Below are 24,837 nucleotides of genomic sequence, written 5' to 3' on the forward strand. Positions count from 1 at the left end.
GTTAAATATACACGTAAAAAGTTGTTCAATGATTTCTACAGCCATGCCATTGTACTCTCTCTCTCTCTCTCTCTCTCTCTCTCTCTCTCTCTCTCTCTCTCACACACACACACACACACACACACACACACACTCAGATGCACCCCCCCAAGCATAATAGTAATTGTATTCTTCTGAGCATAACATGGATGTGGTAATCATACACTCACAATATCAGTGGTCACCAGCACAACACTAGCACAAAATCAAGAGATCCAAAGCCATGGCATGGATGGCTCTAACCTTTACTGAAGAGCTGTTGGCAGTTGATTATTGCTGAGGCAGGGAGAATCTCCTATTTTTTTGTAAGTATAACATTGGTAGTTCCCCATGGCCAGTGGATGGACACCACCAATGTACATCGGGAGTACTAACTTGAATTAGTGGGTCATTCTATGACATCAAACTTTGAGTGGTTGGAGGTGTATTAGAGGTGTCTGAGGGAAGCTGGATGGGGTGTAGGGGTCAATATGACTATCTACATGCATGGAATTCACAAGAACAATGAAAAAATAAAAAGAAGCTCATTAGGGCTGGAATGTGGCTCAGCGGCATCTTGTTGCCTAGCGTGCATGAGACCCTGGATTCAGTACCATGGATAAAATGAGTGAATGGATGAATGAATGAATGAATGAATGAATGAATTGATGCATGAATGAATGAATAAGCTAATGAAAATTTTGTCTTTCTTTTGTGAAAAGAACTAAATTAGCTTAAAAAAATCCCTAAGTGCTCACAGAAAAATCTGACATAAATTTTCTGGAGAAGGCAAAAAGGGTGACCAACTGAGTTATAATTACCTTAGCTATCATGTTTCTGCTTTTATAAGGCTAGTAGAAAACTAAGACCTTATGACCATAAACATCTCAGGAATAATTTAAAAGTAAAATAAATACAGGATCATTACCTTGAAAAGATAATTGCAATTATAAGAATACATGCAGAGAAAAATTAGCAAAGCCATTCAATTATTTAGTCTCAGGCATGCTTTGAAATCTTTTGAAAATTGGTGAGGTATTCATCGTTTTTCCTTTGCAAAAAAAATGAAAAATAGGCCCATATAATTGAGTTAATTACTAACATTATACATTGAATAAAGGAGTCCTTCGGAATAGTATTTCCAAATGAGAGACTCCTCTGCAAAACACATTCACAAAGTAGGTAGGATAGTGGAGGCATAACTTTCACAGGTCAAGCTTTGTAACCATGTCAACCGGGTTTTTTAATTACTCAAGGATGGTATTAATATCTTCATCTTGTTTACTCGTACTGATAGGATGTGCGTCTGTGTAAGCAGAAGATCTATGGTATACGGTGAAAGCACCTACAGCCTGTTTATTGGGGTGTCATATACTTTTATACTAGTCTGTAAAGGGGAAGTCAGGCACTGTGGGGGATTCTGAGGCATTCGCTGTGGATGTGCAGAAGGTCTTACAGGAGACTTCCTCTAAACTGAAACTAGTGTATACACTATTCTATTACAAGAACAATAAGTGAGAAAGGATTCTAAAACTCATTTATATCTAGTACTTATATACTCATGAATTTTACATTGTTATTACGATGATGATGATGATGATGATCACATTGTGAACTTGAGATTGAAACTCAAACTTCAGTCATGCTGATTGAGCTCTGTACCACTCAGCTAATTCCAAAGACCTCTTTCCTTAGTCTATTGTATCTCACTGACTTCTCCTGGCTGGCCTTGAACTCACTCTCCAGTCCAGGTTGGCCTTGAATTAGTGATCCTCCAGGTTTACTCTCTCATGTGACTGAACGGCAAGTCTACACCACCAGGAACAAAATGTTTTAAGAATTTCCCATCCATAAAGGTGAACTTAGTGAGCAAAATGAAAAGGAGTCCTTGGGAATCCTTCTTATGGGTGCAATATCCAAAATGGAAATCTAGAGATAATGTAGAGCACACTTGGCTTAACTTTTAAAGGGATAATATCATAGAAGTATAACTAAAAATTACAACTGTAAAGAAAACAGATCTGGCAGACTACCAGACGCCACAAGGACAGAAGATCAGAGAGGAAGAGGAATTGTGTATTATTACTGATAAAGAGAGTTTGCTAAAAGTCAAAGGGAAGAAATGAGATGGAGATGGGGAAGTATGGAGAGGAAAGTGGGGTGGAGAAAAGAAAGGAGAGAGAGAGAAAGAGAGAGAGAGAGACAGAGAGAGACAGAGAGAGACAGAGAGAGACAGAGAGAGACAGAGAGAGACAGAGAGAGACAGAGAGAGACAGAGAGAGACAGAGAGAGACAGAGAGAGACAGAGAGAGACAGAGAGAGAGAATTCAAACAGCCTGTGAAAAGTAAGTTCTTTTCCAGTATTCAGAAGTGATGTGTGCAATTTAAAGCAGACCTACATAAGGCTAGGTAGATCCAGTCTCCCAGAATAGTCTTCCAGACCAAACACTGTGGGAAATCACTTTATAACAGGCTCTTTCACATTCTTGTCCAGATAAAAATAGTCACATCCACAAAAAGGGGTGTTTATGGAGACGCTGACATGGCGTGTAATAAGGGAACTGTTAGATAGGATGTGAGGGAAGCAGTAATTAAGACAGTTGTATTTTGTAAAATAATTGTTGCATTGTGTGTTAACAGAAGTCTTAGATTTTAGCAGTCATGCCTGTGATAGTCTGGGTAGGTAAAAGTATCTGGCATGGATTTGTTGGGCAGAGAATTTTCAGGATCGTGATTGTGTAGCAGTTGCCCTTTATCCCTAGCTGGGAATGTTTCTGTGCTATTTATGTTCTGAAATGAGACATAAAGAGCCTTGGGAGCCTTGGGAGCCAGAGCTTAGCACTCAAATACTCTTGTCTGCCCACCTTAAATTTCCTACTCAACCTCTCTATGAACTCCCACGCTGTATTCATCCACAAGTTTGTCTAAATCTGTGATCTGCTTGAGAACTTGTGCTTTATAAAATTAAAAGATTATTCATTCTTTAAGAGATTACTTTCCAATGAAAAGTATCACACTACTATATACAGTGTGATATTTAAAAATACTTTCTTTAAAGAAGCTTTATAATCTCTCTCTCTCTCTCTCTCTCTCTCTCTCTCTCTCTCTCTCTCTCTCTCTCTGTGTGTGTGTGTGTGTGTGTGTGTGTGTATGTGTTTGTGTGTACTCTTTGAGGCCAGAAGAGGGCCACAGATTCCATGAAAGTGGAGTTACATGTGCCTGTGATATAGGTACTGGGAATGATACTTGCATTATTGTAAAGTATCTAACAGTGGAAGATAAGAAAAATACTATGCAGGAACCTTATCGATAGTGCAAAATACCTAAGAAGAGTTAGTGAGGAAGGCTTCAAAGTCTGTGGAGGCCTCAGCCCTTAATATGATCATCTACATCCTGCCCCCCTCAAGACTCAGAGATCATCGTATAAGAGGGGAATAAATATTAGAGCGAGAAGTTGCAGAAGACTGTGGGGAATAGTGTTTCCTGGACCTGGCAGGCCCATTGAACACATGACCTCATAGCAGTTTGACTGGGTACACAAGATCTACACAAAATCAAGTCATTCAAAATCCCACTGTGGATGAGTGAAAGATTATGAAGTCCCACTAGTAGTTGAAAAGTATTGGAGATGATTGAGACCTGGGGAAGGAGTCTAGATAGCTTGTCCATGCTCCAACTGATGGTCCTATGCCCCTGCACATGCTGGCAATACAAACTGGACACAATTTTTAAAAATATATGAAGCAAGAAGGGAGATCTGGTGGAATTCATCTGGGAAGAGTTGACTGGAAGCAACTGGGGGTGACTTTGATCAAAACACCTTGGTTTACATACATAATATACTCAAGTAAATATATAAAATGATAAAATGACCCATCAAAATGAATTTATAGGGTTATTTACACATCCTCTAGAATCTTTCTAAATAAAAACAGGACATTTTTCTTCTTGATTCTCCAGAGGATTATGAATGGGACTTCTGTTAAAAATACATAACCGTTGGTTTCATAAATCTCAGTGAATAAATATTCGTCCAATTTTTAGACTATCTGTTGAAATGTACCAAAAGCAAACATTTTCTAGTTATTATTAGATGGTAGGAATATATGGAGAAGTTGCTGTTGGAAGAACAAGGACAGCCATAAAAGGCACGTTCAAAAGAAACCAACAACATATGCTTAGCTCTAGACTGCAAGGTTCCAAAACGGAACGAGCTACTCAAGATGGGTGAGGTCAAGCTTGCTGTCTTGGGTGGCAAAGGTACAGGGAAATCAGGTGAGTGGTGTTTTGTTTGCTAGCACAAAATGGAATAGTCAATAATAGCTGCATACTACACAATGACTACCAGTCATAAGGTGAGATAATTTGCATATAAATTTTTCTGTATGCATTTTCAATCTTCCAGGCAGGTTATTATTTATGAGCTTTTTAAGGAGGTGGGGCAGTGTGATTGCCTGAAGTATGAATTTGTATCTTATTCTTCTGATGTTTAACACTCTGAAGACTAAGAAGAAACCCTTCCAGGGCTTTCCCAACTGTGTCTTCTTCCAGCACACTTGCCCACAAGCCTGCCAGTGGTCAGTTGTTTTGAAAGGACTTTTCTATTGAAAGGGTAGGGTGAGAGGAGGTGAATGGAGCATGGAGTTTATAGGCAGCACCACTAAAGGACCATCCATGGCCTTGTAGAGGCACTGCTTTATGGGTATTCTGGAACCTAGCACAGAAGGCACTAATTCCAGAAGTTAGTATTCTATGTTGCATAATTTTACTCTGCTACACAATCTAATGGTAGCAAGATTTTCACCAAGCAATGACCTCAGCCTACTGAGAGCTGAATAACTAGCAGCCTCCTGTTATGGTAAGACAGCAAGCTGCTGGCGTCTCCCCTGGCTCCTGGGTGCTAATTCACTGTATTTGTTAACAACTGCACATGCTGGACACTCCTGCCATCCTTCCTCCACATAGAATCTTGGAACCAAATTTAATTAATAGGGAAGATAAGTGTTGCAAGAGCCTTGGATTTCAAATATAATGAGGAATATATTTGTGGTTTAGAAGGTATGGTGTTTTACATGTTTGCATTTGTTAATAATTTCATAACAATATATATGTATAGCATGTAGGATCACACATTTCTATCTACAGAATTGTGGTTTTATCACCTCAACTTTTAGACCAGAATTCAGTAACGTTTTAAGCTCTTACCTAAGACTTGTTGATTATTGAGAGAAAATCAAGATTCTGTCTCTAACTGAATTATCAGTATTCTAAAATGCAACAAACGTTAAATCCTTATTCCTTTAACAGCGCTTACAGTAAGGTTCCTTACCAAGCGGTTCATTGGGGAATATGCTTCTAATTTTGGTAAGTTACTGCTATACACTTCTATTCATTTTAATATTTCAGCATAAACATTTTAAACCCAGTTAAAACCAGAGAGGCATTTTGGCAGTATCATTATTTTTACATTCATTAAAATGTTTTAATTCAAAGATTCTAATTTTAAATTCCAAATTAGGTTTGATTTGAATTGAGTTTTTTTAATTGAATTGAATAGTTTTGCCATCAAAATTACCCAACAGAGTGATGAGTTAGAGAGTAAGGGATTTCTCAAGTGTAAGACTAGAACACAGTGAAGTTGTGGCACTCTTTTGGAAATACTGCAAAGCACAGGCGTGCGATTCTTGTGCAGTATGTAAAGGTTTTGATAATTAACATCTGCTAAAACACAAAGACATTAATATTCACAGCACCAACAACTATACAAGGAAGCTTGGAAAACTGTGTAATAACAACGGAATGATAAATGAATTAAGCATCCTACTGTTATCTAGGCTGTTTTAATAAATTTCAGAGAAATTCTACAAAAGATGCCAAGGTACCTGTGGTTAATCCTAAGGTCATTTTATTAAGTGTAACACAGTTTCATTTTCCTCTTCTTTTCTTTTCTTTTCTTTTCTTTTCTTTTCTTTTCTTTTCTTTTCTTTTCTTTTCTTTTCTTTTCTTTTCTTTTCTTCTCTTTTTTTCTTTTACAAAAATTGGCATTGAATATAGGAATATAATTGGCATTGAACACGACACAAAAGTGAGAAATTTTGTTATACCTTTGAGTATAGTTTTTGTTCAGAGATTGATCAAAATAATAAACTTTATATTTTTCTGATCAAAAGCACAAGAATTAAATGCTTTTCTTTTTCATTTCTTACATCAACAATAGCAGAATCCAATGAAATGTAAGGGAGTTATTTTGTTCAATATTGCTTATTTAGTGTCAGAGAGTTAATAATTATTTTTCTATGAGAATCGAAGAAAACATTTGTTCACAAGAGGGCATTATCAGCATATTGCTGAAATGATTTTAAAGATTTCTGTCATGTGGCTCTCTCTATGTGTACAGCATAGTGTTTCTATGCAGTTGACACTGTGAACATTTTAAGACAAGTGTTTGAAAACTGCTTACAGAAAGAAGACCACGGGCAAAAAAGAAATTTCTAGTGTTTAATTTCGAGGAGTGGAAATCTTAGGCACAGGGGTCAAGATAGCACACAAGCCAAGAGGCCTGGATGAGAAAGTTTTCCCTGAACAGGATAAAAACTAAATACAAACGAGATAAAGCCTTCTCTGTAGGAAGACAGACAACAATGAAACCTTCACCTTAATCTTTTCTTCAATGCTGTTCTATAAACAAATGAAATGTTTACACAGTCTCAGTTGTGACATCTTTGTGCATAATATAAGACCTGAGGACATTTTGAAAAGATAAGCATGTGACCCAAAGGTCACCAACTCTACGGAAATAAGCTCACAGAAGCAACTTCATCTTGTCAAGAAAGGATAGAAGGGGAAATTAAAACATTCTAAACCAGTTAGAGATGACAGCCCTTGCCAATGCTGTGAGATTTGAGAGAAAGTGTTTTTAAACTGTCTGGGAGAGTTTATGATTCAGGGCAAATAGCAAACGTGGGAAGTTTAAGGGGAAAAAAGACAGGATAAACGTTCTGTAAACAAAATCTGATGTTTGAGGAAACTGGGGCAAATGTTATTCCTGGAAAGACTTTAAAAGTCAATCTTCATCTTCTAAGGAGATATTTGTTCAGCAAATATCTGATTCTTTTGTAACAGAGATTTGTTGATTCTTTTATGGAATATACATGTTCCTGAGTGCCTACACATGTACCATGTGCACACAGGTGCCCAGGGTGATCAGAAGTGGGCATCAGGCCCTTAGAACTGAAGTCACTGCCAGCTGCCAGCTTGTGAGTGCTAAGAATTGAATCGAGGTTTTTTGCAAGAGTATTAAGCATGCCAAACCACTGAACCATCTCTAGGCTCCTCCATTACTTCTTACTATGAGCTACAGAATAGCAGTCAATTGGAGTCACTCTCATTGGAGAGTCAGTCATGTTTTTGTGTAAATGTGTTAATTTGTAGAGGAATAGAGTTGGAGGAACAGTTTGTTCACTCAAAAAGTGTTCACTGAATACCCACTACAAGTCCATATATTTTTATGCATTAACAGGCTGAGAAAAAAGGGGTAGATATTCAATTTCTCATAGAATCTGTGATGTGGAAGAAGGGTTTGACAATCCAAGCCAAAAATTAACATTTGTTATGTCATTTGATAATAAGTGCTATAAAAATAAACAAAACAAACCAGAAAAAAACTGATTAGGTCTATTTTGTTTTTTAAAAAAGAAATAAATGTGGAGGTGGATGTTTGCAGCCCTAATACTTGGGGAGAGGAGCCACAGTGGAAAGTTCAGTTCCCAGCTCAGCCTGGAATACAAAGAGGGAAGTTGTCTTAAAACAGAAGTGAAATTAAATGACATGAGAGGCAGTAAAAGGATTAGTCAAATAAAGACATGATGGAGAAGATATCCAAGGAACCATATTCCAGGTGGAAGAAAGCAAATGTCAAAGTTGGACATGGGACGTTTCTGACAAAGTTGAATAAGTTAGTACAGCGTGGACAGAATGAAAGAGGAGATGTCTCAGGCAGTTTACTGAGAGGATAGAAATAATGTGTGCTGAAAGAGAGGAACATTCTTAAAAATGGTAAAGGCTTCCTACTCCAAACGAAACAAGGGTTGCTTGGCAAATTTGATGGAACTACCCGGCTCACTTTGCCTGTGCCTTCTGATTCTTTTACAGATGGAAAGTGAGTTGGTGATACTCAGATGGACTGTGAGTTTTGATGGACATCTAGGCAGAAAGAATGATGCTTAGGAAAGTGTAATAGAATTACTGGCCTGTAGACTAACTACAGTGTATTTCGAATGTAGAGTAAAATGACACTCTGTGAATTGTTCACCAAGAGAGAAATCAATCACAAGGGATCTTCAGGCTTTATGTCAGAATGACATGAATATGACTGAACAGATTGGGATCTGTGAGTGGGTTTTTTTTTTTTTTTTTTTTTTTTTTGCAAGGAGTACGGAGGTTTGGTCTTTCGCATAATCAGGTTGATATGTTTGTTAGATACTTAAGTGAATATTGCTAATAGTAAACAGTTGTCTGGCGTTTGTGGGAGAGGTCTGCATTGTAACCATGTGCCAAGGGGATTGGTATGTAATGCACAGGGCTCCAGAAGGTGTAAAGTATTTACATGTCAGTGCACATGAACTGCATTCAAACGTAGAGTGTGAGGAAAGGTTGGGGCACGAGTTTCAGAAAACACTAATAAAACATGACAGTAAATGATAATAATAATAAAAAAACAGAAATAGAATGTGTGGAATGAAGACCATATGAAGAAAACCTTGAGATTATGTCAGTGACTGCAGACAGCAATACAACTAACAAGGTTTACAAGAACAAGGGTCAGTCTAAAGGTATTGAACTTAGAACCATTTCCACATGTTTATAAGATGTTGGTTATGGGTACTAAAAAGCAAGATGACTCTTCTAACCCCCCCACACACACATACATACACACATGAACTCATTGATCAATCAGTAAATGTAATAAGTAGTAAAGAAATTAATGGTAGAGGACACATAACATACTTACTGATGATATGTTTGCCCATGGATGAGGGAAATTTTTACATGTTGAGAGGATATAAACCAGCCTTGGGGAAGAGCATCTATATTACTCCATAGAAAGGTATGCAAATGAATAGAGACAACCAAGTTCAAGTTTGCTGGTCAATACAAGATATGCATGGTTTCCTCACTGGCTCTGACCACAGATAGTCTACCCTGAAATTAAAATATGACTGTGTGGTATTGAACGGACGTCTCAGAAGTTAAAAGCACTTGCTATTATTGTAGAAGACCCAGGTTTGGTTCAGTACCCACATGGCAAGTCACAACCATCTGTAATGTGGGTTTTAAGGGATCCAGTGTCTTCTCTGGCCTCCGGGGGTACCAGGTACACATACAATCCATTTAGGCAACACACACACACACACACACACACACACACACACACACACACACACACACAAATATCTTTAGTAAAAAAGAGCCTTAAAATATGCTTTGTTGAATCTGGCAAACCAAGATTAGTCATATATGAATGCTTATTCTGAAGTTTTCCCATAGTAACAATGAGTACATATATTTTTGCAGAATCTGTCTATAATAAGCACTTGTGTTTGGAAGGGAAGCCATTAAATCTGGAAATATATGACCCGTGTTCTCAAGTAAGTCAAACAAAATACCTCTTTGTTTTATTTTCAAGCAGGATTTGAAGAAGAGTGGGTATGAAATGCAAAATAATGCCAACACTGAAATAGAGTTTCTTCTCAATTGATTATTAAAGTGTTGACATATCTTTTAGCATAAATTGTATTATCAGGATCCTGTATAAATTTTTATTAAGTGTAAGCATGGCAAAAATATCTCTAATATTTCTAATGAGCTACATGTGAGCCCAGAAAATACTCTTAACAGAAGCGTTAATATTTTATGTCATGCATGTGAGTGTCTTCCTTGTGTGTGCTTTATCTGAATGTGAGCCCTGAGCATGACATGTTTACAGAGGTAAGAATAAGGCATAGATAACCTGGAACTGAATTACATATGGTTGTCAGTGCCATGTGGGTGTTAGAAACCGAACCCGAGTCCTTAGCATGAGCAGTGGGGCTCTTAGCCGTGGAGCCATCCCTCCATCCCCATAACAAGAATCTCTAATATAGCAATGCTCACAATATAGAGGCCAGAAATGAAGGCAGGATGACCTGTCAGTTTCCATTAAATTGTCCGTGTTGGTAACTAGATTTCAATTAGAGCAACAATAATACAGACTTTGAGCATAAATCTCTTTATTTGCCAATACACTAAAATATCAAAATAGAATTATAAAAATCTCCAGATTTCTAAGATTTCAAAGCGTATTCTTGTTATTGATTTTTTTTAGTCATTTGACCCTAAATTATCCTATAATCTTTGTAAAAATTTCACTTAGATCCACTACTGAAAAGAAATAGACATTGTAGTTTTGGGAGATGTCTCAGTGGATAAAGTGCTTGCCATGCAATCATTACGACCCGAGTTTGGATTCCTACAATCTGCAGAGAGCTAGGCACTATAGCAGACATGTGTAATTCTAGCACTTCTGTGTTGTGATGGAAGCAGATAGGAAGTCTCTGTGCAATCCAGCCTTTTATCCATAACAAAAGCTCTGTCCTAAACAAGGTGAAGGGGTTCACTAACACTTGAAGTTGTTCTCTTACCTTTACTTGTTTGCCAAGAAAAGGATGGGATAACACTCACACATAAAGATGTACACACACACACACACACAAACACACACACACACACACTGAGAGAGAGAGAGAGAGAGAGAGAGAGAGAGAGAGAGAGAGAGAGAGAGAGAGAAAGACTCTACTCATTAACACAGATGCCATTTTCTGAAGACCAGAGTATGAAAATCTCTTTAAAAAGGCATCATATCAAATTCTTAAGAAAAGTTGTAAAGTGAGATTGAAATAACTGTGTGTGTGTGTTCAAGAAAGACAGTGATGAGAAAGAAACAGGAATAATGAAAACACATCTTAGAAATTATTGTTCTTTGGCCTTATTGAAATAGGTAACCATTAAGTGAGGCAAAGAACTCAGAGGTGCGATCACTACACTTTGTGTATTTGTTTGCTTTACAGCCACAGAAAGCAAAATGCTCGCTCACAAGTGAGCTGCACTGGGCAGATGGCTTTCTGATTGTGTACGACATCAGCAACAGGCCTTCCTTTGCTTTTGCGCAAGCCCTTATCTACAGAATTCGGGAGCCACCGACGACTCATTGTAAAAGGCAAGACATTTCCTTCCCATCTTCTTCCCTTTCTACTAAATCATCATCTTGCCGAGAGCATCATTAGAATGGATTTAATACAGCCTTCCAATTACAAAATTTAACAGCCCTGAACAATTCACCTTCTCATTCCACAGGAGTTACACGCGTAGTAAAAGGAATCAGATGAGAATTCTTTATACCCTGGCTGACATAAACAGTTACTAGCCCAGAGGAAATGGCTATTTTACAAGACAGCTGCTATTGTTAACATGACACTCACGAGCAGAATCATGGTGTTCTGCACAGCATCTCCTCCATGCCTCCACCTTTCCTTTTTATCCTCACAAAAATGTTAAGGATCCTAAATAAATCCAGATTTATTATGTTTGGTATCTTGTGAAATCCAATTTCTTGGCACTGGTTTGCCCAGGATGTCACAGCCGAAACTGAATGAATACTCAATCATCTACAAATGTTAAGGGTGTGAATATATTTTTCTCCACTTTTGCCCCAGAGATAAAAAAATGTGGTCAGTAGTTCAGTGTAAACCACCTTGGCACACAGACAGTGAAAGATGACTATATTTAGGGAGCTGTTGCTCTAGTAACTTAGGTGTCTGAGATTCTTAGTTTAATCTCCTCTATCTTTAATGTTTGAGCATTTCTCATTAAAGTGTTCATTTTTGTTCAAATGCTGGTGCAAGGAGCTACATAGGTTCTTACCAGTTTTACACATAAAGTCTAAAATATGGTATGCTTTAGTGGACCATAGTTTTCAATTTTATTACTGTAGATTGCCACATGTATACATGTGATACCATAGCTCCTGTAAAAGGCAATGGAATTAATTACTTTTGTATAGGTGTGTGATAGTACCTAGCAGAAAAATAATATGGAATAATGGATTAATCTTGGCTCTGGGTTTCAAGTGGTCAGTCCTTCTCACATAGCTCCATGTTTATGGGCCTTTGGTAAGGTAGAATCTTATCGTTCTGTGATGGGGACTATTTTCTCATTTTGCTTAATACATAATGTGGACAAACTGGGGAAGATTACAGCCATTCTAGGTTATTGTATCTATCCCCAAATAAAGAATATCTCAGTGCTTTTCCAAACTCAAATCATTGAGAATATTGTTTTTGTTATTTATTTTATTCTATGGAAAATGGCTTTGTAACAGTGAGGATGTGTCTCTAAGTACATTCTTGACTATGACCATAGATATAATACCTCCTAGGACTTACTTTTAACTTTTTGACCTTTGGATATAAACTTACCTTATTTTTTACAATGGTTGTTGACTCCATCTTGCAAAAGTTATCCGTTGTGTTTCAGGGTGGCGGAACCAGCTGTGGTTTTAGTTGGCAACAAGCAAGACCTCTGCCACATACGAGAGGTTGGCTGGGAAGAAGGGCAAAAGCTAGCAATTGATTTCCGCTGCCAGTTCTGCGAGCTGTCTGCAGCAGAGCAGTCCTTGGAGGTCGAGGTGATGTTTCTCAGACTCATCAAAGACATTCTGATGATCTTCAAACATAAGGAGAAGAGAAGACCCAGTGGGTCTAAATCAATGGCCAAACTGATCAATAATGTATTCGGAAAGAGAAGGAAATCTGTTTAGTAGACATATAATCCAGCAGAATTGATCCATCAAAGAGTTTCAAATACTTAAATGGCAATTAAACTTACGATTTATACAATTAAAAGATTTTTTTGAGCTGTGAAATGAATAAAAAATTAGTCATGGCTTCATCTTAAAATATATAATTTGTTCTTTGAGTTGTATTTGGTTCACATTGTTTCCTACACAAACTTTCCATTGTATGAGTGAGCACTCACTCTGGTGTAAGAGTGGAGAGCTGCCCCTACGCCTCATTGAGAAATCTCTGCACATGTTGCTTTATTAAAGTACTATTATAAAGTGTGGCTTACTTTTCTATTCTGTTATTGTTTTGAGTAAAACAAACAGATATTCAAGCAGCCGATGTATTGTTGAGCACAAGCTATCAATTTTAAAGAGATGCCATGATATTTAACAGGTTTTAACTTTAAAACACGATTTATGGTTGGGTATGTTAAATAACCTGCTCAAGAATAAATATTTGGTATTTGATAAAATAATGAAACAGGTGTGTTGTATGAATTAGGTACTATTTTTATATCAGTAAAATATACAAAGTATAATATAACAAGTTGAAGTTAATAGAGAAATTATTTTGCTGGCTTTCAATCCAAAGGGATACAGTAGATCATTCAGGAGGTCATGATGGCAGAAGCATGGTTACACTGCATTACAAATCAAGAAGATGAGCACTGGTTCTCACTGGACTTTCTCAATTTTCTTTTTTATTGGATATTTTCTTTATTTACATTTCAAATATTTTCCCCTTTTCTGGTCCTCCCACCTCCCAGAAACTCCTTCCCCATCCTCCCTCCTCCTGTGTCTATGAGGGTGTTCCTCCACCCACCCACCTACTCCCACCTCCCTGCCCAGGCATTCCCCCAAACTGGTGCATCTATCTAGACTTTATAGGACCAAGGATCTCACCTCTCATTGATGCATGAGAAGGCCATCCACTGCTACATAATGCAGCTGGAGCCATTTGTACTTCTTTGTTGATGGCTTAGTCCCTGGGAGCCCTGGGGAGACTGGTTGGTTGATATTGTTGTTCTTCCTATAGGGTTGCAAACTCCTTCAACTCCTTCAGTCCTTTCTCTAACTCTTCTATTGGGGACCCCACACATGGTCCAATGTTTGGCTGAGAGCATCCACCTCTGTATTTGTAAGGCTCTGGAAGGGCCTCTCAGGAGACAGGCATGTCAGGTTCCTGTTAGCAAGCACTTCTTGGTGTCCACAATAGTGTTTGTGTTTGGTAACTGTATATGGGATGAATCCCCAGGTGGGACAGTCTCTGTTTGGCCTTTCCTTCAGTCTCTGCTCTACACATTATCTTTATATTTGCTCCTGTGAGTATTTTGTTCTCCTTCTAAGAAGGACTGGAGCACCCACACTTTGATCTTCCTTCTTCTTGATCTTCACTTGGTCTGTAAATTGTATCTTGGGTATTCTAAGCTATTGGGCTAATATCCACTTATCAGTCAGTGCATACCATGCATGTTCTTTTGAGATTGGGTTACTTCATCCAGGATGATATTTTCTAGTTCTATCCATTTGCCTAAGAATTTCATGATTTCATCATTTTTAATAGCTGTGTAGTACTCTATTGTGTAAATGTACCACATTTTCTGTACCCATTCCTCTGTTGAAGGACATCTGGGTTCTTTCCAGCTCCTGGCTACTAAAAATAAGGCTTCTATGAACATAGTGAAGCATGTATCCTTATTACATGTTGGAGCATCTTCTGGTTATATGCCCAGGAGTGGTATAGCTGGGTCCTCTGGCAGTACTATGTCCAGTTTTCTGAGGAACCGCCAAACTGATTACCAGAGTGGTTGTACCAGCTTGCAACCCCACCAGCAATGGAGGAGTGTTCCTATTTCTCCACATCCTCACCAGCATCTGCTGTCACCTGAGTTTTTGATTTTAGCCATTCTGTTTGGTGTGAATGGCTAAATCTCAGGGTTGTTTTGATTTGCATTTCCCTGATAACTAAGGATGTTGAATGTTTCTTTAGGTGCTTCTTGGTCATTCGATATTCCTCAGGTAAAAATTCTTTGTTTAGCTCATTTTTTTAATTTATTTTTTTATTAGGTATTTTCCTCGTTTACATTTTCAATGCTATCCCAAAAGACCCCCATACCCACCCCCCAATCCCCTACCCACCCACTTCCCCTTTTTGGCCCTGGGGTTCCCCTGTACTGGGGCATATAAAGTTTGCAAGTCCAATGGGTCTCTCTTTGCAGTGATGGCCGACTAGGCCATCTTTTGATACATATGCAGTTAGAGACCAGAGCTCCGGGGTACTGGTTAGGAAATATTGTTGTTCCACCTATAGGGTTGCAGATCCCTTTAGCTCCTTGGGTAATTTCTCTAGCTCCTCCATTGGGGGCCCTGTGATCCATCCAATAGCTGACTGTGAGCATCCACTTCTGTGTTTGCTAGGCCCCAGCATAGTCTCACAAGAGACAGCTATATCTGGGTCCTTTCAGCAAAATCTTGCTAGTGTATGCAATGGTGTCAGCGTTTGGAAGCTGATTATGGGATGGATCCCTGCATATGGCAATCACTAGATGGTCCATCCTTTCGTCACAGCTCCAAATTTTGTCTCTAAATATGGTTATTTTATTCTCTGGTGTCTAACTTCTTGTATTCTTTTTATATATTGTATATTATCCCTCTATCTGATTTGTAGGATTTGTAATGATCTTTTCCCAATGTGTTGGTTTCCTTATTGTCCTATTGACAGTGTCCTTTGCCTTACAGAAGCTTTGCAATTTTATGAGGTCCCATTTCTTGATTCTTGATCTTAGAGCATAAACCATTGGCGTTCTGTTCAGGAATTTTCTCCCTGTGCCCACCTGTGTTTTTCCCTACTTCTTCCTTTATACGTTTTAGTGTCTCTGATTTTATGGGAAAGCCTTTGATCTATTGGACTTGAACTTTGTACAAGGAGATAAGAATGGGTCGATTTGCATTTTTCTACATACTGGTCACCAGTTGAACTAGCACCATTTGTTAAAAATTCTGTCTTTTTCCCACTGGATGTTTTAGCTCCTTTTTCACATATCAAGTGACCATATGTGTGTGTTCATTTCTGGGTCTTCAATTCTATTCCATTGATCTTCCTGTTTGTCTCTGTACCAATACCATTGCAGATTTTTATCATTATTGTTCTGTAATACAGCTTGAGGTCAGGGATGGTGATTCCCCCAGAAGTTCTTTTATTGTTGAGAAAAGTTTTCACTATCCTGGGTTTTCTGTTATTCCAGATGAATTTGCAAATTGCTCTTTCTAATTCTATGAATTTTGATGGATATTGCAATAAATCTGTAGATTGCTTTTGGCAAGATGACCATTTTTACTATATTAATCCTGCCAATCCATGAGCATGGGAGATCTTTCTATCTTCTAAGACCTTCTTTGAATTCTTTCTACAGAGACTTGAAGTTCTCACACAGATCTTGCACTTGCTTAGTTAGAGTCATACTAAGGTATGTAATATTAATTGTGACTGTTATGAAGGATGTCATTTTCCTAATTTCTTTCTCAGCCTGTTTATCCTTTGAGTAGTGGAAGGCTAATGATTTACTTGAGTTAATTTTATATCCAGCCACTTTGCTGAAGTTGTTTATCAGCTTTAGGAGTTCTCTGCTAGAATTTTTGGGTCATTTAATATATGATCATATCATCTGCAAATAGTGATATTTTGATTTTTTTCCTTTCCATTTGTATCCTTTTTGACCTCCTTTTGTTGCTTAATTGCTCTAGCTAGATTTTAGAGTACTGTATTGAATAGGTAGGGGGAGAGTGGGCAGCCTTGTCTAGTCCCTGATTTTAGTGGGATTGCTTCGAGTTTCTCTCCATTTAGTTTGATGTTGGCTACTGGTTTGCTGTAGATTGCTTTTTATCATGTTTAGGTATGGGCCTCGAAATCCTGATCTTTCAAAGACTTTTAACATGAAGGGATGCTGAATTTTGTTCAGCATCTAATGAAAGCGTCATGTGGTTTTTATTCTTTGAGTTTGTTTATGTAGTGGATTACATTGGTGGATTTACATATATTAAAACATCCTTGCATCCCTGGGATGAAGCCTACTTAATTGTTGTGAATAATCATTTTGATGTGTAATTGGATTCAGTTGACAAGAATTTTATTGAGTATTTTTGCATCAATGTTCATAAGGGAGATTGGTCTGAGGTTCTCTTTCTTCACTCTTTGTGTGGTTTAGGTATAAGTGTAATTGTGACTTCATAGAATGAATTGAGTAGTGTTCCTTCTGTTTCTATTTTGTGGAATAGTTTGAAGAGTATTGGTATTAGGTCTCCTTTAGAGGTGTAATAGAATTCTCTACTAAACTCATCTGGTCCTGGGCTTTTTGTTGTTGTTGTTGGGAGACTATTAATAACTGCTTCTATTTCTTTAGGGGTTATGGGACTATTTAGATGGTTTACCTGATCCTGTTTTAAATTTGGCACCTGGTATGTATCTAGAAAATTGTCCATTTCATTCAGATATTCCAATTTAGTTGAGTATAAACTTTTGATGATTTTTTGGATTTCCATGGTTTCTGTTGTTATGTCTCCCTTTTCATTTCTGATTTTATTAATTTGAATACTGTCCCTGTGCCTTCTGGTTAGTTTAGCTAAGGGTTTATCTATCTTGTTGATTTTCTTAAAGAACCAGCTCCCGGTTTGATTCTTTGCATAGTTCTTTTTTCCTGTTTGGTTGATTTTAGCCATTAGTTTATTTCTTGTTATCTATTCCTCATGGGTGTATTTACTTCCTTTTGTTCTAGAGGCTTCAGGTGAGTTGTCAAGCTGCTAGTGTAAACTCTCTCCAGTTTTTTTTCTAAAATTTTTTATTAGATATTTTCTTCATTTACATTTCAAATGCTATCCCAAAAGTCCCCTATACCCTCCCCCTGCCCTGTTCCCCAACCCACCCACTCCTGCATCCTGGCCCTGGCATTCCCCTATACTTGGGCATATAACCTTTGCAAGACCAAGGGCCACTTCTCCCACTGATGGCGGACTATGCCACTCACTGCTACATATGCTACATATGCTACATATTGTGTCACAGAGACACAATCTCTGTGGGGTACTGGTTAGTTCATATTGTTGTTTCTTCTATAGGATTGCAGACCCCTTTAGCTCTTTGGGTATTTTCTCTAGCTCCTTCATTGGGGGCACTGTGTTACATCTAATAGATGACTGTGAGCATCCATTTCTCTATTTTCAAGGCACTGGCATAGACTCACAAAAAATAGCTATATTAGGGTCCTGTCAGCAAAATCTTTCTGGCATATGTAATAGTGCCTGGGTTTGGTGGTTGTATATGGGATGGATCCCCTGGTGGGGCAGTCTCTGGAGGGTCTTTCCTTCTATCTCAGCTCTGAACTTTGTCTCTGTAACTCCTTCCATGGGTATTCTGTTCCCCATTCTAAGGAACGAAGTATTCACACTTTGGTCTTCCTTCTTTTGTTCTATATGTTTTACAAATTGTATCTTGGGTATTCTAAGTTTCTGAGCTAATATCCACTCATCAGTGAGCACATATCACGTGTCTTCTTTTGTGATTGGGTTACCTCACTCAGGATGATATCCTCCGGATCCATCAATTTGCCTAAGAATTTTATAATTTCATTGATTTAAAGAGCTTAGTAGTACTCCGTGTATCCATTCTTCTGTTGAGGGACATCTGGGTTCTTTCCAGCTTCTAGCTATTATACATAAGGCTGCTATGAACATAGTGGAGCATGTGTCCTTCTTACCGGTTGGAACATCTTCTGGATATATGCCCAGAAAAGGTATTGCTGGATCTTCCGGTAGTACTACGTCCAATTTTCTGAGGAACCGCCAGACTGACTTCCAGAGTGGTTGTACCAGCTTGCAATCCTACCAGCAATGGAGGAGTGTTCCTCTTTCTCCACACCCTTGCCAGCATGTGCTGTCACCTGAATTTTTGATCTTAGCCATTCTGACTGGTGTGAGGTGGAATCTCAGGGTTGTTTTGATTTGCATTTCCCTTATGATTAAGGATTTTGAACATTTTTTTCTGGTGCTTCTCATCCATTTGGTATTCCTCAGTTGAGAATTCTTTGTTTAGATCTGTAACCCATTTTTAATAGGGTTATTTGATTTTCTGGAGTTGAGTTTCTTGAGTTCTTAGTCCCCTATCAGATTTGGGATTGGTAAAGATCCATTTCAATGTGTTGGTGGCCTTTTTGTGTTATTGACAGTGTCTTTTGCCTTACAGGAGCTTTGCAATTTTATGATATCCCATTTGTTGATTCTCAATCTTACAGTATAAGCCATTGGTGTTCTGTTTAGGAATTTTCCCCCTATGCCCATATCTTTGAGGCTTTCCCCCACTTTCTCCTCTATAAGTTTTAGTATCTCTGGTTTTACGTGGAGTTCCTTGATCCATGTAGACTTGAGCATCATACAAGGAGATAAGAATGGATCAATTTGCATTCTTCTACATGATAACTGCCAGTTGTGCCAGCACCATTTGTTGAAAATGCTGTCTTTTTCCCACTAGATGGTTTTAGCTCCCTTGTCAAAGATCAAGTGACCATAGGTGTGGGGGTTCATTTCTTGGTCTTCTGTTCTATTTCATTGGTCTACCTCTCTGTCACTATACCAATACCATGCAGTTTTTTTCTTTCTTTCTTTCTTTTTTTTTATCACAATTGCTCTGTAGTACAGCTTGAGGTCAGGCATGGTGATTCCAGCAGAGGTTCTTTTATTGTTGAGAATAGTTTTTGCTATCCTAGGTTTTTTGTTATTCCAGATGAATTTGTAAAATTGCTCTTTCTAACTTTGTGAAGAATTGTGTTGGAATTTTGATAGGGGTTGCATTGAATCTGTAGATTGCTTTTGGCAGGATAGCTATTTTTACTATATTAATCCTGCCAATCCATGAGCATGGTAGATCTATCTTTCCATCTTCTGAGATCTTCTTTAATTTCTTTCTACAGAGACTTGAAGTTCTTATCATATAGATGTTTCACTTCCTTAGTTAGAGTCACACCAATGTATTTTATATTATTTGTGACTATTGTGAAGGGTGATGTTTCCCTAATTTCTTTCTCGGCCTGTTTATCCTTTGTGTAGAGAAAGGCCAATGATTTGTTTGAGTTAATTTTATATCCAGCTATTACACTGAAGCTGTTTATCAGGTTTTGGAGTTCACAGGTGGAGTTTTTACAGTCAGTTACATACACTACATACATTTCATCTGTGAATAGTGATATTTTGACTCCTTCCTTTCCAATTTGTATCCCCTTGATCTCCTTTTGTTGTTGAATTGCTCTAGCTAGGACTTCAAGTACAATGTTGAATAGGTAGGGAGAAAGTGGGCAGCCTTGTCTAGTCCCTGATTTTAGTGGGATTGTTTCCAGCTTCTCACCATTTACTTTGATGTTGGCTACTGGTTGGCTGTAGATTGCTTTTATCATGTTTAGGAATGGGCCTTGAATTCCAGATATTTCCAAGACCTTTATCGTGAATGGATGTTGGATTTTGTCAAATGGTTTCTCAGCATGTAATGAGATAATCATGTGGTTTTGGTCTTTGAGTTTGTTTATATAGTGTATTACATTGATGGATTTACATATATTAAACCATCCCTGCATCCCTGGAATGAAACCTACTTGGTCAGGATGGATGATTGTTTTGATATGTTCTTGGATTTGGTTAGTAAGAATTTTATTGAGTATTTTTGCATCAATATTCATAAGGGAAATTGGTCTGAAGTTCTCTTTCTTTGTTGGGTCTTTATGTGGTTTAGGTATTAGAGTAATTGTGACATCATAGAATGAATTGGGTAGAGTACCTTCTGTTTCTATTTTGTGGAATAGTTTGAGGAGAATTCTAATTAGGTCTCCTTTGAAGGTCTGATAGAACTCTGCACTAAACTAATCTTGTCCTGGGATTTTTTTGGTTGGGAGACTATGATAACTGCTTCTATTTCTTTAGAGGATATGGGACTATTTAGATGTTAATTTGAACCTGATTTAAATTTGGTACCTTCTATCTGTCTAGAAAATTGTCCATTTCACCCAGGTTTTCCAGTTTTGTTGAGTATAGCCTTTGTAGTAGGATCTGATAACGTATTGTATTTTCTCGGGTTTTGTTGTTATGTTTCCCTTTTCATTTGTGATTTTGTTAATTAGGATACTGTCCCTGTGCTCTTTAGTTAGTCTGGCTAAGGGTTTAGCTATCTTGTTGATTTTATGGAAAAAAAAAAACAGCTCCTGTTTTGGTTGATTCTTTGTATACTTCTTTTTGTTTCCACTTGGTTGATTTCGCCCCTGAGTTTGATTATTTCCTGTTGTCTACTCCTCTTGGGTGAATTTGCTTCCTTTAGTTCTGGAGCTTTTAGGTGTGCTGTCAAGCTGCTCATGTATGCTCTCTCTAGTTTCCTTTTGGTGTCACTCAGAGCTATGAGTTTTCCTCTTAGGAATGCTTTCATTGTGTCCCTTAAGTTTGGGTATGTTGTGGCTTCATTTTCATTAAACTCTAAATAGTCTTTAATTTCTTTCTTTATTTCTTCCTTGACCAAGGTATCATTGAGGAGAGTGTAGTTCAGTTTCCACATGAATGTTGGCTTTATATTATTTATGTTGTTATTGAAGATCATCAGCCTTAGTCCATGGTGATCTGATAGGATGCATGGGGTAATTTCAATATTTTTGTATCTGTTGAGGCCTGTTTTGTGATCAGTTATATGGTCAATTTTGGAGAAGGTACCATAAGGTGCTGAGAAGAAAGTATTTTCTTTTAGGATAAAATGTTCTCTTGATATCTGTCAAATCCATTTGTTTCATAACTTCTGTTAGTTTCAATGTGTCTCTGTTTAGTTTCTGTTTCCAGGATCTGTCCCTTGATGAGAATGGGGTGTTGAAGTCTCCTACTATTATTGTATGTGGTACAATGTGTGCTTTGAGCTTTACTATAGTTTCTTTAATGAATGTGGATGCCCTTGCATTTGGAGCATAGATGTTCAGAATTGAGAGTTCCTCTTGGAAGATTTTACCTTTGGTGAGTATGTAGTGCCTCTCCTTGTCTTTTTTGATAACTTTGGGTTCTAAGTCGATTTTATTCCATATTAGAATGGCTACTCCAGCTTGTTTCTTCAGATCATTTGCTTGGAAAACCGTTTTCCAGCCTTTTCCTCTGGGGTAGTGTCTGTCTTTGTTCCTGAAGTGGGTTTCCTGTATGCAGCAAAATGTTGTGTCCTGTTTATGTAGCCAGTCTGTTAGTCTGTCTTTTTATTGGAGAATTGAGTCCATTGATATTAGGAGATATTAGGGAAAAGTAATTGTTGTTTCCTGTTATTTTTGTTGTTAAAGTTGGGATTCTGTTCTAGTGGCTATCTTCTTTTAGGTTTGTTGAAGGATTACTTTCTTGCCTTTTCTAGGGCGTACTTTCTGTCCTTGTGTTGGAATTTTCCCTTTATTATCCTTTGAAGGGCTGGATTCTTGGAAAGATATTGTGTGAATTTGGTTTTGTCATGGAATTTTTGGTTTCTTCATCTATGATAATTGAGAGTTTGGCTGGGTATAGTAGTCTGGGCTGGCATTTGTGTTCTCTTAGGATCTGTATAACCTCTATCCAGGATCTTCTGGCTTTCATAGTCTCTGGTGAAAATCTGGTGTAATTTTAATAGGTCTGCCTTTATATGTTACTTGACCTTTTTCCCTTACTGCTTTTAATAGTCTATCTTTATTTAGTGCAGATTTTCTTCTGATTAGTATGTGTCAGGAGTAATTTCTTTTCTGGTCCAGTCTATTGGGAGTTCTGTAGGCTTCTCGTATGTTCATGGGCATCTCTTTCTTTATGTTAGGATAGTTTTCTTCTGTGATTTTATTGAACATATTTATTGGCCCTTTAAGTTGATAACCTCCATTCTCATCTATACCTATTATCCTTAGGTTTGGTTGTCTCATTGTGTCCTGGATCTTCTGGATGTTTTGAGTTAGGATGTTTTTGCATTTTGCATTTTCTTTGATTGTTGTGTCCATGTTTTCTATGGAATCTTCTGCACCTGAAGTTCTCTCTTCCATCTCTTGTATTTGGTTGCTGGTGCTCGAATCTATTGTTCCTGATTTCTTTCCTAGAGTTTCTATCTCCAGAGTTCTCTCCCTTTGTGTTTCCTTTATTGTTTCTACTTCCCTTTTTAGATCTTGGATTGTTTTGTTCAATTCCATCTCCTGTTTGGATGTGTTTTCCTGTAATTCTTTGAGGGATTTTTGTGTTTCCTCTTTAAGGACTTCTACCTGTTTAGCAGTGTTCTCCTTTTCTCTTGCTCTTCAGGTGTGTTGGGGTATCCAGGACTCGCTGTGTTGGGAGTACTGGGATCTGATGAAGCAAGTGGTCTTGGTTTTTGTTAGTAAGATTCTTAAGTTTGCCTTTCACCATCTGGTAATCTCTGGTGTTATATATTCTAGCTGTCTCTGTCTGGAGCTTGTTCCTCCCGTGATTCTGTTAGCCTCTGTCAGTACTGGGAGTCCAACTCTCTCTAGAGTGCCAGTGGTCAGAGCACTCTCAGCAGGCAAGCTCTCCTCTTGAAGGGAAGGTGCACAGAGGTCTGAAGCTCAGCTCCACCTCCTGGCTGAAGATGAAGGCCCTAAGGGACCCTGTCAAAGAATCTCTGTTGCTTCTGAGGCCCGTGCACTCTCCTGAGAGGACTGGTCTCTGAGAGACGGGGATACAAGATCTCTGGCTCCTCTTTATGTATCCAGTCTGTTAGTCTATGTCTTTTTATTGAGGAATTGATTACATTATTGTTAAGAGATATTAAGGACCAGTGATTGTTGCTTCCTGCTATTTTTGTTGTTAGAGGTGGAGTTATATTTGTGTGGCTATCTTCTTTTAGGTTTGTTGAAAGATTACTTTTTTGCTTTTTGTAGGGTATAGTTTCCCTCCCTGTGTTGGTGTTTTCCCTTTATTATCCTTTGTAGGTCTGGATTTGTGGGAAGATATTGTGTAAATTTGGTTTTGTAATGGAATATTTTGTTTTCTCTATATGGTAATTGAGCATTTTCCTGGGTAAAGTAGTCTCGGCTGGCATTTATGGTCTGTTAGGATCTGTATGACATCTGTCCAGGATCTTCTAGCTTTCATAGTCTCTGGTGAGAACTTTGGTGTAATTCTGATTGGTTTTTTATATGTTACTTGACCTTTTTCCCTTTGCTTTTTAAATATTCTTTCTTTGTTTAATGCATTTAGTGTTTTGATTATTGTGTGACAGGAGGAATCTCTTTTCTGGTTCATTCTATTTGGAGTTCTGTAGGTTTCTTGTATGTTCATGGAATCTTTTTCTTTAGGTTAGGGAAGTTTTCTTCTATAATTTTGTTGAAGATATTTACTGGCCCTTGAATTTTGGAATCTTTGCTGCCTTCTATGCCTATTGTTCTTAGGTTTGGTCTGCTCATTGTGTACTGGATTTCCTGGATGTTCTGGGTTAGGAGATTTTTGCTTTTTACATTTCCTTTGACTGTTGTGTCACTGTTTTCTATGTTATCTTCTGCACCTGAGATTCTCTCTTGTATTCTGTTGGTGATGCTTACATCTATGACTCCTGATCTCTTTTCTAGTTTTTCTAGCTCCAGGGCTGTCTTTCTGTGATTACTTTATTGTTTCTATTTCCATTTTTAGATCTGGATGTTTTTTTTCCCCATTTCCTTTGCCTGTTTGATTGTGTTTTTCTGTAATTCTTTAAGGGATTTCTGTGTTTCCTCTTTAAAGGCTTCTACCTGTTACCTGTGTTTTCTTTAAGGGTGTTATTTATTCTTGGCTTCAAGAATTCTTGAAGTCTTCTATCATTGTCATGAGAAGTGATTTTAGATCCTAGTCTTGCTTTTCTGGTGTGATGTTATATCTAGGACTTGCTATGGTGGGAGAATTGGGTTCTGATGATGCCAAGTAACCTTGGTTTCTATTGCTTATGTTCTTAC

At 37.9% G+C, this 24,837-nt stretch overlaps 1 protein-coding gene across 1 annotated transcript; it reads left to right on the plus strand.

The window, feature by feature from the left end:
- Positions 1 to 4,215: 4,215 nt before the first annotated feature.
- Positions 4,216 to 13,309, plus strand: Rergl (RERG like). Its single transcript, XM_021165821.3, has 5 exons — positions 4,216 to 4,293; positions 5,326 to 5,382; positions 9,592 to 9,665; positions 11,124 to 11,272; positions 12,589 to 13,309. The coding sequence occupies exons 1-5, from the start codon at positions 4,242 to 4,244 to the stop codon at positions 12,869 to 12,871; spliced, it is 615 nt and encodes a 204-aa protein (XP_021021480.1). The 5' UTR covers positions 4,216 to 4,241; the 3' UTR covers positions 12,872 to 13,309.
- Positions 13,310 to 24,837: the final 11,528 nt, after the last annotated feature.

This window comes from Mus caroli, unplaced genomic scaffold (genome assembly GCF_978045245.1).
Source record: "Mus caroli unplaced genomic scaffold, Mus_caroli_1 scaffold_7, whole genome shotgun sequence".
NCBI lineage: Eukaryota > Metazoa > Chordata > Mammalia > Rodentia > Muridae > Mus > Mus caroli.

Bases quoted from the DNA above. Each gene is read 5' to 3' on its own strand.
- Rergl (XM_021165821.3), top strand. From the start codon at position 4,242: ATGGGTGAGGTCAAGCTTGCTGTCTTGGGTGGCAAAGGTACAGGGAAA. The intron at 4,294-5,325 runs GTGAGTGGTGTT...TTCCTTTAACAG, and splicing joins CAAAGGTACAGGGAAATCAG to CGCTTACAGTAAGGTTCCTT. The intron at 5,383-9,591 runs GTAAGTTACTGC...ATATTTTTGCAG, and splicing joins GGAATATGCTTCTAATTTTG to AATCTGTCTATAATAAGCAC.